The sequence below is a fragment of the Centrocercus urophasianus genome, unplaced genomic scaffold, assembly GCF_019232065.1.
Source record: "Centrocercus urophasianus isolate 14NV4802_14NV808 unplaced genomic scaffold, USGS_Curo_1.0 seq_20, whole genome shotgun sequence".
NCBI classification, from domain to species: Eukaryota; Metazoa; Chordata; class Aves; order Galliformes; family Phasianidae; genus Centrocercus; species Centrocercus urophasianus.
Genome location: NW_024884756.1, coordinates 6,575,069 through 6,590,192, shown reverse-complemented (window position 1 = coordinate 6,590,192; position 15,124 = coordinate 6,575,069). Strand labels below are relative to the sequence as shown.

At 39.0% G+C, this 15,124-nt stretch overlaps 1 protein-coding gene across 4 annotated transcripts in view; it reads right to left on the bottom strand.

The window, feature by feature from the left end:
* Positions 1–15,124, bottom strand: part of GULP1 (GULP PTB domain containing engulfment adaptor 1) — a 149,640-nt gene that overhangs the window by 76,561 nt on the left and 57,955 nt on the right. For all 4 annotated transcript variants that reach the window (XM_042822645.1, XM_042822648.1, XM_042822647.1 and 1 more), the window contains exon 2: positions 861–954. In XM_042822645.1, coding sequence (XP_042678579.1) covers positions 861–888 — 28 coding nt within the window. In that variant the 5' untranslated portion in view covers positions 889–954. The remainder of the gene's footprint in view (positions 1–860; positions 955–15,124) is intronic.

Here is a 15,124-nt window from a genome sequence, read left to right as displayed (position 1 = left end):
GCATGACAGATTCCTTTTCTTCCCGGCTTTGATAATGATACAAAAGCAGGAATTCTTGCTACATAAACAAATTTTTTTGCCTCAATTCAGTTGAGTTCACTTGATTACTGAAGCAGAGGCTCAGGCTTAGTGTGTCACACTTAAGAATCTTTAGAAGAAAACATGAGAACAAAAAGAAAGTAGCATGACTGATTTCCTACTTTCTAAACAAATAAAAGAAAATACAAAAATGTTGACAGAAAAAAAGGTAACAACTGCACTTGTTTTACTTCATTTAAAAAGTATGCTTAATCCTAAATAGACCACGAAAAGAGAAGCAGCAAACAGAAGCACAACTCTGAATATTCAGTGGTTTGTTATCCTTTTGGAAAGGGTGCGTTTCAGATTGCTGCAAATTCAAAATAGCTTCTTAAAGCTAAGAGCTGTTCTGCAGCATGAGATACTCTGAGTATATTAAAGGATGGCTTTCTCAAATAGCTTATCCAGGAACCCAGGGAACATAATGTAAATGCAGAAGTCACTGTTAAGTCTTTAGAAGTTCTAAAACTCTCTAGCACATCCATTGGTGAGCCCAGGAAAGCCACAAACATATACGTGTATATTTGTATATGTATATATTTTTATATAAGCACACACATCTCAGTAAAGAAAAAAGTATTAAATTAAACTTAAGCCTTAGAATCCGAAAAGTTTTTTTCTGTCAAGAACAATTTACTCTATACATCACAAAAGGTTGCTCTACTCTACTTAATTGATCAGATGTAATTATTCCTAAGTACTTTCTTGTATAATTCTTAACATCTTCAAGAATGTATACAGAATATTTATGTTTCCAACACAACAAAAATGAAATGGCTTACCTTTCTTCCTACTAAATGCACGGTTCATGTTGAAAGTGTATCTACTCAACAGTGTTTCGGGGTTTGGTAGGTTTTCCTCCTGACACACTTTAACCTGCAGAAAAATATGCAGAAGAAAACAAAAGAGTCCATTATTATACTTGAAGTCAGTGCATCATCTTCATATGAAATACAATACAAATGATTTTATATCCACTGAAATGATCCAGAAAATAAAAAAGGGAGGCATGCTTTGCTAAAAAAAGAAGTTGCTGTATTGAGATTTTTGAATGCCCTGTCACATTCCATACAGAAAGACATTTCAAAGCTCACTATGAAGCTCACACTAAAATCTAAGAGACAGAGCAGGAGGTCTTATATATAACCAAAGACAAACACTACATACAAATAAGTTGGAAAGAAAGCTTTAAAATGAATATCAAATACCAGATTCCATAAAAGCCTTCAGTCCACACTTGCACTGCCCTGTTTTGTGTCATTTCAGCTTTCAGATTATTTCAAGCTATGCTTTCATCTTTTTGTGGGATTCGTGACATTGCAAAAAAAAAAAAAAATAAAATAAAAAAAAAAAAAAAAAAAAACCACAACAAAAACAAACACAAATCACAATGAAAAAAAGTAAAATCTCTTCCTCACCCAGGGATTCAATGCAAAAAAAAAAAAAAAATTGCCTTCTATCAGTGCACCTATCTCCTTGCTTCTGTTACCTGAGATTGTGTCCCTACGTGGATGTTGAACAGATCAAATCTGGTCAAGTGCAAACATCAGTCACACAATTGCATGTGTTTATGACTTAACTGAATTTGAAGTTTTGTATTTCCTTCACATAAACCCTTGGATTCTTAGCCTAATCTTAGATTCACCACCTATTACCAGAATTTTTTTCCGCAATAAAAAAAAAAGTTTACAGCATTAAAAAAAACTAAAAAAAAACATTCCTCAAAACCATCCAAATCTATAACATTGATTTGCTTCTCAACTTTGCTTAAGCATATTCTCATTCATTCTGTTCAGATCACCAAGTCAAAAGCTACACCTCTACCCTTCTCTCACAGCAACCAAGTCAAAAGAGAAAAAAAATGAAATGAAGTATTTGACATCAATTATCTCTGAAATTAGCTAAAACGTCAGTATATCCAAGGCCATCAATACTATTAGAAAGTTAAGATACTCAACGCAGCTCAAAGACTTTGCAGCACTTGCCCTGTTCAAGAGACACCCCAGGCTCAGGGACAAGAACAGTTATAGAATCATAGAATCACAAGGCTGGAAACAACCTATAAAGATCATCCAGTCCAACCATCTCCTCACCACCACTGCCACCACCAGCACTACACCACATCACACAGCACGTCGTCCAGACACCTCTTGAACTCTGCCAGGGACGGTGATTCCACCACCTCCCTGGGCAGCCATTCCAGTGCCTGACCACTCTCTGAGAGAAAAAGTTCTTCCTTATGTCCAACCTAAACCTCCTCTGATACAACTTGCAGCCATTTCCCCAGGTCCTGCTCGTTGCCTGGAAGAAGAGGACAAATCCCTCTTCACCACAACCTCCCTTCAATAGGTTGTAAAATGCAATGAGGTCTCCCCTGAGCCTCCTCTTCTCCAGACTGAACCATCCCAGCTCCCTCAGCCGCTCCTCATAAGACTTGAGTTTTGAGTTTACAGCCAGATTTATGATTTGTCTCATGTAGCCCTGTAGGTTTTCTTGAATGGCAATAGAGGAATCACTTGAGTTCTCTTTCATGATTAGGGGATCAGCGTATCTTAATTTTCCCATCAAGCCTTACTTCCCCCACTCCCCCGCACCCAGTTTGTGTCTTCTGAGCAGACATCTACATCTGCACGCAGTGAGATGCTGGCTGTGTTTCAAGAGAACACCATTAAAGCATTTTGTTTAAAACATAGAGTAACTATGAAAACTATTGATCTTTATATCTGATATAAACATCAGTTTAACTACTAAAAGTCTGCATGTCTACTCCAGTTTAAATGTGCTAAAATGCAATGAAGTTCTTATTTCTTGCTTTATAATGAAAATATGTGGGAGATGTAATGGATTTGCTTAACAAGAATAAAGATACATATCAGTATTAGAACAATCCACATCAATAAAAGCCATAATCCTGCGATTCTGCGACAATAGACAATCTTGTTTTTGTTAAAAACATTCCCCATTTCAATTAAGACAAAACATAAGGAGAACAAGTTTGCTTTGTCCATAACTCCTACTCCTCTGGGAATTGTTCAATTCCCCCGGGAATGCTGCTAATCACTGAAGAAAATATGATTAGCTACAAGTAGCTGTTTTTCAAATTCCCTCCAGCTCAAACATGAGCAATTCCTCCAACCTCTCAGAAGCAGAAGAATTCCTCCAACCTCCCAGAAGCAGAAGAAACAGATGGTTAGATGCCCCAAAAAATGTTGGTAATCTCCACCTAAACAAAAGTCCTCGGTTGCCTAATGGGCAAGGAGGTGTCACTAGGCTGTTGTAAGCAATACTGGAAAGTTTTGACTAGAGAATACCAACAGACAAAATTGTTGAGTAAACACAAGCTGTTCTTTGATCATGAATATTAAAGATATTTTCTGATAAAATATAATGCTCTTTCTCAGAATGCTCAATACAGAAAGCTGCTAGATGAAACAGATTTGCCAAGCACTCTGCTAAAAGCTTACAATGAAACAAAAGTCAAAATCCCATGATGGTGTAGGGGTCCCTCTGTAGACAGGGGAGTCCTTCCTGTGAGCTCATTTGTTTAATATAGGGTAAAGCAGCTGTAGCAATCAGAAGCACTGGGGAATAAGCATGTGGACAAAAATATTTAATTACTCATCATGAAGGAAGACACACCTATGTAAAGAATGTTCCTCCGCCTTACTATTAGGAGCTTGCTTCAGCTTCAGCCAGAAACCAAATGCTACTTGGAAAAACAAACTTACATGCAATTTCACAAAGTGATTAGCAGATAAAATACAACAAGGTATTGACTTGGGATATTTCGTGTCGCTTCAGTTATTTATTTGGGGGCAAAAAGAAAGCGAGAAGGAAGAAAGAGAAAGAAGGCAGCTTAGAAAATAATTTCATTTAGCTAACAATAACACAAATTGCAAACGACAACCAAATACTGAGTAGTGGTTTTGTCAGGCTGAATGCCTTTCATGCGGCATGGAAAGCTGAGAATGTAAGCTGCCATAGCAAACTGCAACCGTAACGGCAGAAAGCAAGTACACAGAATCACAGAATCACAGAATCACAGAATCACCTGGGTTGGAAGGGACCTCAAGGATCATGTAGTTCCAACCCCCCTGCCTAGCAGGGCCACCAAACACACACATTCAGATCAGGTTGCCCAGGACCCTGTCCAACCTGGCCTTAAACACATCCAAGGACGGGGCATCCACAACCTCCCTGGGCAGCCCGTTCCAGGGCCTAACCACTCTCCTTGTATAGAACTTCCCCCTAACATCCAACCTAAATCTTCCCTCCTTCAACTTTGATCCATTTCCCCTAGTCCTGCTGTTGTCAGCCCTTTTGAAGAGTTTACTCCCCTCGTGGGTGTAGGTTCCCTTCAGGTATTGATAGGCTGCCATGAGGTCACCCCGCAGCCTTCTCTTCTCCAGGCTGAACAAGCCCAACTCCCTCAGCCTGTCCTCATAGGGGAGGTGCTCCAGCCCCCTGATCATCTTAGTCGCCCTCCTCTGGACCCTTTCCAAAATCTCAATGTCTTTCTTGTACTGAGGGCTCCACACCTGGACACAGTACTCCAGATGGGGCCTCACAAGAGCCGAGTAGAGAGGGACGATCACCTCCCTGTCCCTGCTGACCACCCCTCTCCTGATGGAGCCCAGGATCCCATTTGCCTTTCGAGCTGCCAGAGCGCACTGCTGGCTCATGTTCAGTCTCTCGTCCATCAGGACCCCCAGGTCCTTCTCTGCCGAGCTGCTCTCCAGGACCACTCCTCCCAGCCTGTACGGGTGCCTGGGGTTCTTCCGGCCCAAATGCAAAACCTTGCACTTTGCCGTGTTGAACCTCGTTAGGTTCACCCGAGCCCAGCCCTCCAGCCTGTTGAGGTCCCTCTGAATGGCCTCCCTTCCTTCCACCGTATCGACTGTACCACTCAGCTTGGTGTCGTCAGCAAACTTGCTGAGGGTGCACTCAATTCCCTCATCGATGTCATTAATAAAGATGTTAAAGAGCACCGGTCCCAAGACAGACCCTTGGGGGACACCACTTGTTACCGGCCTCCACCTGGACATGGAGCCATTGACCACCACCCTCTGTCTGCGGCCTTTCAACCAATTGCTTATCCATCGGGTCGTCCACCCATCATATCCACTTCCCTCCAATTTGGAGATGAGGATGTGGTGGGGGACCATGTCAAAGGCCTTGCTCAGGTCCACGTAAATGACATCGGTCGCCTTCCCTTCGTCCACCAATGCCGTCACTCCATCATAGAAGGCCACAAGATTAGTGAGGCATGACCTTCCTTTGGTGAAGCCGTGCTGGCTGTCTCGGATCACATTCTCATTCTTTATGTGATCGAGCATGTTGTCCAGGAGGATCTGTTCCATGATCTTCCCAGGCACGGAAGTGAGACTCACCGGCCTGTAGTTCCCCGGGTCCTCCCTGCTCCCCTTCTTGTATATGGGAGTGTTTTTCAAAAGAGCATGCGATGAAGTACCTTCATCTCCCTTTCCCTTTGCATTCACTGGCATTAAGGCCTTAACTTTTCACAGTGAGAAGCAAACGGCAAAACGGCCAGGGTTGTGGGTGACTGAGGTGTTTGCAGGTATTTGGTCTGATGGGCACAAGGCTAATGAGGACTGAAGCTGAAGCTGTCACCTCAGTAATTGCTTTTCATCATTAATGCTAATGGTGGTTGCTGTCTGTGGTTATGCAATAGAGGAGGCAGAACAAAGGGAAGCTGTAGCATCCTTCCAGAGCCAGATAGAAGCAACTGCAACCTGTCCTGCTGCTGCAGTGGCACGGAGGCTACCCCACAGACATCTGTGTGTGCCTGAGGTCTCCTTCTGAAAGGTTCAGTTTTAATCTGTTTTCTGAATTGAGATCCATCTCAGGCAAGCCATGAGGGAGCGCTTAGTAAAGGGATGAAACAAGCCACTAGTGTTACTTGCCTTGTTTTTCTTAATTCCTCTTCATCGCTGGACATGACTCAGGATTTATTAGAGTTTCCCCGCACTGCAACCTTCACCCTCAAATGGCACAGGCTATAATGATCACCTGGCCTGAACCAGTGTATTCTATGCCTCTTTCTCATTGGACAAATAACTCTTCCCTGAAAAATCTCCCTAGGACACCTCAACTTGCATCCAAACTGCTTTAAAAAAAATAATTTAAAAAAAGGGTCAAACATGCCCTCCCCCTTTTCACATACTAACATCCCACAGTGAGCCAAATTAAGATGGGAACACTGAAGTTTTAGACTGTTTTCCCTATCAGATCCCAGCCTTTTGAGCATAGTGGACAACATTTCTCAGAAAATGAAGCACAATGTGCCTTAAATCCTGTTTTCCAAAGGGCTGCACCACACAGGAATGTGTGATTCATTGACTTGCAATGAAACATAGGCTTATAAAGTTACTGCTGAAGGTAAGATGAGAAGCTTTGGAACATAACAGCTATAAAATTATTTTGGTAAGATCACAACTTCCAAATATGTGAAGACATTATGGAAGAAAATAAGAACATTAGACTACATGAACTACACAAAATGAGGTTAACTCCATCATATCATTATATACTCCCTTTTCTTTAATACAACGAATGAAAGAGCAACTTGCCACAAACCTTTTCACCTCTGTAAGAGTCTAAAGGAAAATATATTGACGTGTCAGGGAACAAAACTCATATAGTCCCTGTAGCCACTCTTCATCTTTGGTCAGCAAGCAGTTCCATTTAATGTTAAATTATTTCCATCCTTTGATTTTATAAGCAATAATAGTCTTCTATCCACACCTCCCATCTTGGCTTTTTATCCCTCCGTTTCCTAACAATATGCTACTCCTTTAAATGGGAAAATTTTGTCAAAAAGGAAGTGAGTAACAGGTGACAAGTGGATAACAATGAGATATCTGGTAACTAAATCACCTTCTCAGGCAGCATTAAAATTAAGTACTGTTTTAAAGCAGTTAAAAAAAAAATTATGAATGGCTTCACTGTGCTTTATCAAGGAATTGCATTATTTATGGATCAAACTAGAGTTGACACTGTATTAATGGAAGTAGTTTTCATGCCAGCAACATTCCCTTCTTCCCAAACTTCTTGAATTTGGCATGAAAAATTGATATTCTTATTTTGTTCCCTATAATAATACAATCATGGCAGACTTCAAGGAGAGCTTCCTTTTCCCTTAAATCCAGGAGGCCCAGTGTCTAGAGTTACATGGTAATGCATTTCAGTCATGTCAACCTAGTTTTTTCACTACTGTACAAGAAATTACAGATGACTGATGTTTAGAGCCAACAAAACAGCTTTCCATGTGTTCACTCAGAAGGAACTCAGTCATTGCCATCTGCATCCGAAAGACAGACAGATGGCAAACATCTTGCCTGCTTGCACTCAGGGGGGTCAGTGTCACCCATTAGCCATTTGATCATCTCTACTGATCCAAACAAGTTCGCTGCCTTTCCCATTACTTTCAGGCATGAAAGGTTCAAACTTGAGCTTTGCTAGTGTTTTTATAAGCTGTGGAGTGGATTCACTGATGGCTTCCACCAGGAAAAGAACATACCAAAGCAACCAAAGCTCTTAACATAGTTCTGGTGGAAGGGACAGCGGACTGTCCAGCTGTTGTTCTCTGCTGTGATTTTTTTGTTTGCTTGGCTTTGACTTGAGCATGAGTAAGCCTCCAAAACTTTAACTAGTCCTCATTGACTGGACAAATACAGTTTTAAAAAATGTCCTGACAGTAAAAATGGTTACTCCTCCTACATTAGCATCATCCTTGCAAGAACCGATTGCTGCACACATTTGTTTTGCTGCTGACAATCACTTCACTGTATTTCCTTTGCAGGAGAAAAGAAAAAAAAGCTATCTTCAAGTTTCCAAACAATAGCTTTTTCTTTGTTTAGCTTTCTACATATATTCTCCAAATGAATAACACAGCATTTTGAATAGCATAATTTAGTTTTGCTTGCAAAACTTCAAAACTTTAGCAGATCTTTCCAGAGGTAAATGCAGTTTAACCCATTTTACTACCTTACCCAGCTTGAGAAGCACAAGACATACTATTGTGAGCACATGCTCTACAAATCCCACAGGACCACTCTACACACTTCCTGAAACGTGCAAATGAAGTTTAAAAGCACATTACTGAAGTTCAACAGATGATGAAAAGTATGTGAAAAACACAGATGTCTGTTTCAACAGAGGTAATCAGAAAATTTCTAGGCAAATATCAAGGAACAGACAGCAAAAGAACGGTGAGGATAAATATGCCTGCAACTCATCAAGCACCTGTGTGATTCTTGCAGTTATACAGGCTTCACAACGTACACCAGATGTTTTCTCTTCTCAATCCTTTCACTAGAAAGTCAAGAGGCTCACCACAATTCATTAGCTAAGTGAAAGAACAAATAACTTTCCATTCCCCATTAACTCTAAACAAGGATGCTACAAAACAGTTTTGTAACTCTTTAAATTCACAGATACGGGTTTGGTTTTTTTTGTTTCGTTTTATTAAAGCACACAAGGTCAATATTATAATAATGGATAATTCTCTTATGGAAATCAGAAGTATATCCTGAAAGCATTTTTAACTATGTCAAAAAAAAAAAAAAAAAGGGGGGGGTGTGGTACTACATTATTTAAACCTAAACATATCTATAGGGCCTCAAGTCAAACTTACTATACCTTCATTCATCCGGGGACACATTTCACCTCTCCCTCCAAGGAAAAGAAAAAATATAGGAATTTTAGGCATACACACAGCTTTGTAGAATACTTTCTTATATTTTACAGTTCCTAAGGTGTGCATTTTCAGTAAGTACCCTAAGTCATATGGAGAAATAAAAACCATTGCTTTGCAAGCTACTAATGATTCCTTTTCTCATTACTAATTTATTAATATATTCATACACTTTTGAACTTATAAAATGCAGAACTGTTTTTTAAAAAAGCTTTGGCATTACCTTCACATACATGTAGACTGTGAGATTGAACACTGACCCCCTGCTACTCAAGTCACTATATTTCTCATTAATGTTAATACAATCAGAATCATTGCTTTAATTGCTTAGCATCAAAGACAACATTAAGTTGTGTTTGTACAGATAAATGGAGGTTTAAGTGATTGTGACAGTTTTCAAAAGTGAGAAATATTTGGCAATGTCCATTCCATCACTCCAAGTAAATCAACCTCTTAGTGAGTACCTCACAAAGTAGATTATATTGGTTTTTTTAAGCTTAATCATATTAGATTATTGTTTTGCTTACCTATTTTCTACCCCTTCTGAGTACAGTCTCAGGAGTCTCAACATTTAGACAACAATATGATATGAAATGTGATATGCACAGATATGAAATTCATACAGAAGCATGGAAACCAAAATCATACTTATTAGTAAATTAATCTCCTTATCTCTTATAAAGATGGTATGTGTTTAAGTAGTTTAGTATAACGTGCATTAAGGAGAAACATTCAGGTTTTGCACATTGTTACACTTACTATGAGTTTTATTTTGAGATCTTCTTTCAAGTGATGCATCTCCGAATAATTTAACAGAAGTGATAAGAACCTCAGAAATATATATGCCCACATAATAGACTTTAAGCTAGCAAGGCTTAAATTTCTTTTGCTTTCTCGACTAGAAATGTTCTGTATGTTTTAACACGCTTAGGACAAAGAAAAACGTGTATGTTTTATAAATCCTGACAGATTTGCAAATTTATACTCAAACACCCACTGCATTTAAAGCAGAGAACGGCACTGACTTCTTGGGACCAAGATGACACAACATCCATTCCTGCTCCAATTACCTCCCATCTTATTGAGACATACTGAAAATCTAATTCACAGTTCTGATACAGCTTTAGATTTGCATTAAAAAACTCTCAATAGGACATCTTCAGTATGTAGGTATGAGTGCTTTCTCCTGTCCATCACAAAGCATATGAGACTCTAGCCATAACCTATACACCATTCTGTGTAATAAACGATATGATGGTTGCTATAGCCATAAATGTATACCTTCTACAGGAAGGGCATCATTCTGTACTGAATCCTCACCATCACAGGGAAGAAACAAGTACAGGTAACTCTCTTAAGTACACTGAGAAAATCTGAAACCACTAACAGCAGATACAGTCACTGATCCCATAACTCAACCATGTGATGCAGAAGGCATGCTGGGGAGAAGTGGGGAGGAAGCAAGTACCAATAACTGACATGTTTTCAAACAAAGAAAATTCTAGGTTTCCTGAAAATTAAGAAATACTTCAGCAGAGCAGTTCATGAGAACTGGAAACAGAACCTTACCAGAACATTTTCTACTGAATGGCTCAAATGCTCACCCCAGGTATTTGTTTTGCCCTCCTTCCCATTCAGATATGAGCTGATTCAGATATCAAATCGTCTCAGGCTTTGTGTACAGTGACTGGACTAGCAAACGCTGAGACAAAACCACAAGAGCGGCACAGATGCCATCTCTTTCAGAAATTTACAGAATCATATAATCACAGATTATCCCTAGTTGGAAGGGGACTCACAAGAATCATCTAGTCCAACTCCTGGCTCCACATAAGACCACCCAAAATTGAAACCCTCTGTCTTACAAGCATTGTCCAACTGCTTCTTGAACTCCAGCAGCATGGGGCTGTGAGCACTGCCCTGAAGAGCCTGTTGCAGTGCCTGACCACCCTTTGATGAAGAACCCTTCCTAATACAACGCCTCAGTTCTCCTGACAAAGCTCCAAACCATTCTCTCATGGTCTTATCACTGTCACCAGAAAGCAGAACTCAGTGCTCCGTGTGAGGAGCTGTAAGATGCCACGAAGCTCCCTCTCAGCCTCCTCTGCTCCACACCCAACAAAAGCACCTCAGCTGCTCCACATACACTTCGCCCTCTAAGACCTTCACCATCTTTTTTGCACTACTTAAACTTCGCAGCCATATTTTCTAGAATTCAGCACATGGATTCAATCTTACTTTTCAAATGCATTTGTGAAGGTGAAGAATGCACACATAAAGAACAATACACCAGTATACGTGATATACATGAAATCATACCATAGACATCACATCTTTATTTATAAACAAGAGACAAGAAACTACAGCATAACCCCCAGAGGACAACATGAGTCCCTACGACATTGAAGCACTACAAAAAGCACTGCTAAAGCAAACTAGAACTAGGCATCAGCTGGGGAAATAATAAAAACAGAACCACCAACATAAAACTGCACTCTATAGCCAATTGTTACCTCAATAGACATGCTATTCTCTCATCCCTGCAACTACATACTCATTTCCAATAAAATTAATTATGCATAGCTGTTCAGACTAAAGTCACTCCCAGGACAGTACCATATAAAATGCTAGTATTTGCTAATGAAAAATAAATTATTTAATGTTTCAGATGCATATCTTAATAACTTCATGAAAACTTGTATCCTGCATTTCTGAAACAATTTAATTTCACTATACTATTCAAGAATCAACTTCACAAGAATTGAGTATATCTATATTCATGTATTTGACACAAGTCCATTTCAATAGAAACAACAAGGAGTTCTGAAAGAACAGCTGTGACATCACAAACAAAACTGAGCACAGTGATGACTGAAAATTGGAGCAACTTAAAAGAATGTCTAGAGTAGGGAATAGTCAGTACAGGACAGCGCTAAAAAATTCAGCTCAGAAACACAGCTCATCTTCAGCTAAACTCTTCCACAATCTATTCTGATTTAATGGAAAACTTACATAACAGGACTGAAGCAAATATCATCCTTTGGAAACTGTGTGAATATATAAACATAAACACCTGCAAAGGTGTACAACATAAACTGGATCACTGATGGCACGCAGGAGAATAAAGGCAGCTCTAAAGACAGGATGGAACGCCAGCCTCCAATAATTTTATGGCCTCATTCCTCATATTACAACAGAGAGCACAGTGAGGATCAACCAAAGAGGATGGATGCTACCTCTACTTCATGGAACTTTGTCCATGGTACTGTGACCAGAATTTTTGAGTATGTGTGACACTCACCATGGATTCCAACAAAGCTTTACAGTACGCTTTCTCTCCCTCTGCTTTTGGTTGCTTTTTCCAGCTATCATTGCTACTTGGTCTTTCAAATTGTCCTAGCTTGCCAGTTGATCTTTAGGAAATGTTCTGCTATCAGAGGCACTCCTGCTGTTCTGTGATGAACATAGGATAGTGCACTTGAGCAAGTTCTTTGCTAAATGACACTTCAGTTAAGAAATTAATACTTAAGAAGTCTCTTGTTCAGATTCCTGGAAGAACAGAATCAATTCACCACATACCTGGAAATTTGCTCAGCTGCCTGATTAAATCTCTCTTATGAGGAAATAATCCTGTATTTATCTAAATTATTTACATTTACCATATTATTTCCTTGAGCCGTTTATTGCTATTTGCATTCAATAAAGCAAAACTTTGTGTTAATCATCTTTTTTGCTGCTGTTGTATGACGATAAGAGGATATCTTGTCTTAAAACACTTTGCCACCATATTACCTAAAGCATTTACAGTCTTAGGACATCGCAGGATTGGTCTAACTGCCTGGTACCAATACAGGTCTGCAGTGCTATGCAGTTTCCTATCAAAAGTATGGTGGTTGCTTCTCAGGGTTTCCCTTTTATTTTTTTTTGTTAAAGCAAAAGGGAACAAATGCACAAAAATAAGTTACCTGTGCTTCTTCCCTGTTAGCTTTGCATGAGAAACAACTTTTGCCCAGAAATCTAAGCCACGTATCAACCTCATATTTAATATGGGATTGTTCGCGGTTTTGTGATATTTAATATTTTTGTTGTTGTTGTTTGTTTGTTTTGGTGGTGTTTTTTGTTTTATGTTAAAGATTCGTTAAAGCAACAACTATCTGGCACTGTGTCCCTATTCCTCAGTGCAGAGTAGGCTCACATGCATGAAATCATACCTTTTGCACAGGATGATGAACAACCTCACTCATGACATTTACAACTGCTGATTCACCTGTTTCATGACTTCTCCTTTACAACCCAGTGATCGAAATTATTTCAATTGATAACTCTGTACATTAGAAAATCCGCACTTTTCTTCCTGAAGTCAAAATTTTCATTTTTTATTATAATTTTTATGCTATTCTATATTTTCTTTTTACTTACAAAAAGAACCAACTGCTCCTTGATGTCTCTTTTGACTTTACCTGTATTGTAACAGCTGCAAATGGGTACACTTGGCAGATCCCCATAGGTCAGTAACCAAGTGGTATAGAACTTCATTTGCTGATAGATAGAAAGCTGCAAGCAGACACCACCATTGTTCTGCTCTTAATTGATTAATCAATTAAGAGCAGGAAATTACATTTTAAAAAGTTTTCTTTACTCAGTACACTTTTAGCTATAACAGTACCATTCAAATTCCTCTTCAGAAAAAGTTAAACTGCATTTTTGGTGTTGAAAATATACATACCAAGTAGCACCAAACACTAAATACCTTCTTGCTTTCAATTGCTAAGACTTCTAATGTGCTTTCATATTCACCACTAAACTCTTCGCTGCATATTTTTGCAGTTCAAGTTGTGTAACAGTGTAATAGTGATGTTTCCAAGTACAAAGTCAGAATCATCATTTCAGAATTTGAGTCATAACTCCCCAGATCAAGGAAATAAAGCAACCTGAATTCATTTTTAAATTTGCCTCAAGTGACTGAGTCAAAATGCTAACAAAGCACTGTTTTTACTCAAGACCAGAATGCTGCATTTTTCATTGTATTTTTCACAACAAATACGTGCACAATTAACAGTGCTTATCTGATGAACACAGACACACTGAATTGCAGAAACTCACCTCAATCATTCGTCTAAGCTCTATGGCTATTGCAAGTACCAGGAATTCATCCATCTTGGCTACCTGCTTGTCCTAAATATCCATACAGCTCCCACATTGTTACTGTATTTGACACATCATTTAATCACATAGTAAGCATCTGCCAACTTTATAGGTCAGAGTTGCATTTTATAAAAGCAGAGTAAGGACAGGAAGACCGATGCTCCAGAGAACACATTTCTCCCATCATTTCGCAGTATCGGATAGAACACACTGCGGATAAAGTACTTCAGTGGATACATAAGAAGTGTGAAGAGTGAGATGGAGGAAATTAAGAAACATACTCCGTGCTTCCAGAAGATATCCTATGAATAGAGACATGGAGCACACCAATGTGCAGGGCACCCACATTAAAGCAACGCAATGAGAGGGCAGAAGCACATTCAGATAAATTCTAGCTGTAAATTTTGAACCACTCAGTGCTGGAGAGGGACAAAACTAACAGTTGTAAGACTGGCAGTTTAATATTAGCATTGTTTTTCAGGGATCTGCTGAAATACTTTGTGAATAACTCTTCAACAAATATATACCACCTTCCCAATAAGAAATTGCAAAGCACTGAGCTGTGTCACTTATTCACAGGTAGCAGAGGACTCTCCATAGTTGATAATACTGACTGCCACAGCTCAGCCCATCAAAGGCAGATGGGCAGCCAACCATACATACTTGCGGAAGTCTTTAATATTTATGTCCCAGTATGGCAGAGTAACCATTAGAACAGTAAATGGAATCTCTGAATAAGTCTGCAAGTCTTCAGTTCACTCAGGAAAATGAAACATACTTGAAAAGGAAGGAGATGAAGGCAGCATGTAGAAGAGAAAAGCCCTGCTTGCTGCTACCTGATATCAGTGCAAGATCAAAACTGAATTTCAAAGTGGTACATTAATCTCTATGTTTCTGATATTTTCAGTGCCTTTTTTTTTTTTTTTTTAATTAGTTTTAGGTGCTATAAAATTCATAGAGGGGAAGAAAAAAAACCAAAAACACCAACCCTTGCTAAAAACAGTAACCTTTGATTTTCTGCTGTTTCATCACTGAAAGATGATCTATATGGTTACCCAAGCCCAATTTTTTTCATAAAACATGAAAAATATTATATATATATATGTATATATATATATATATATATATATATAAATTAGTCCATAAAATAGACCATAATGTAAATGTTCCTGTCAAAGTGCATTT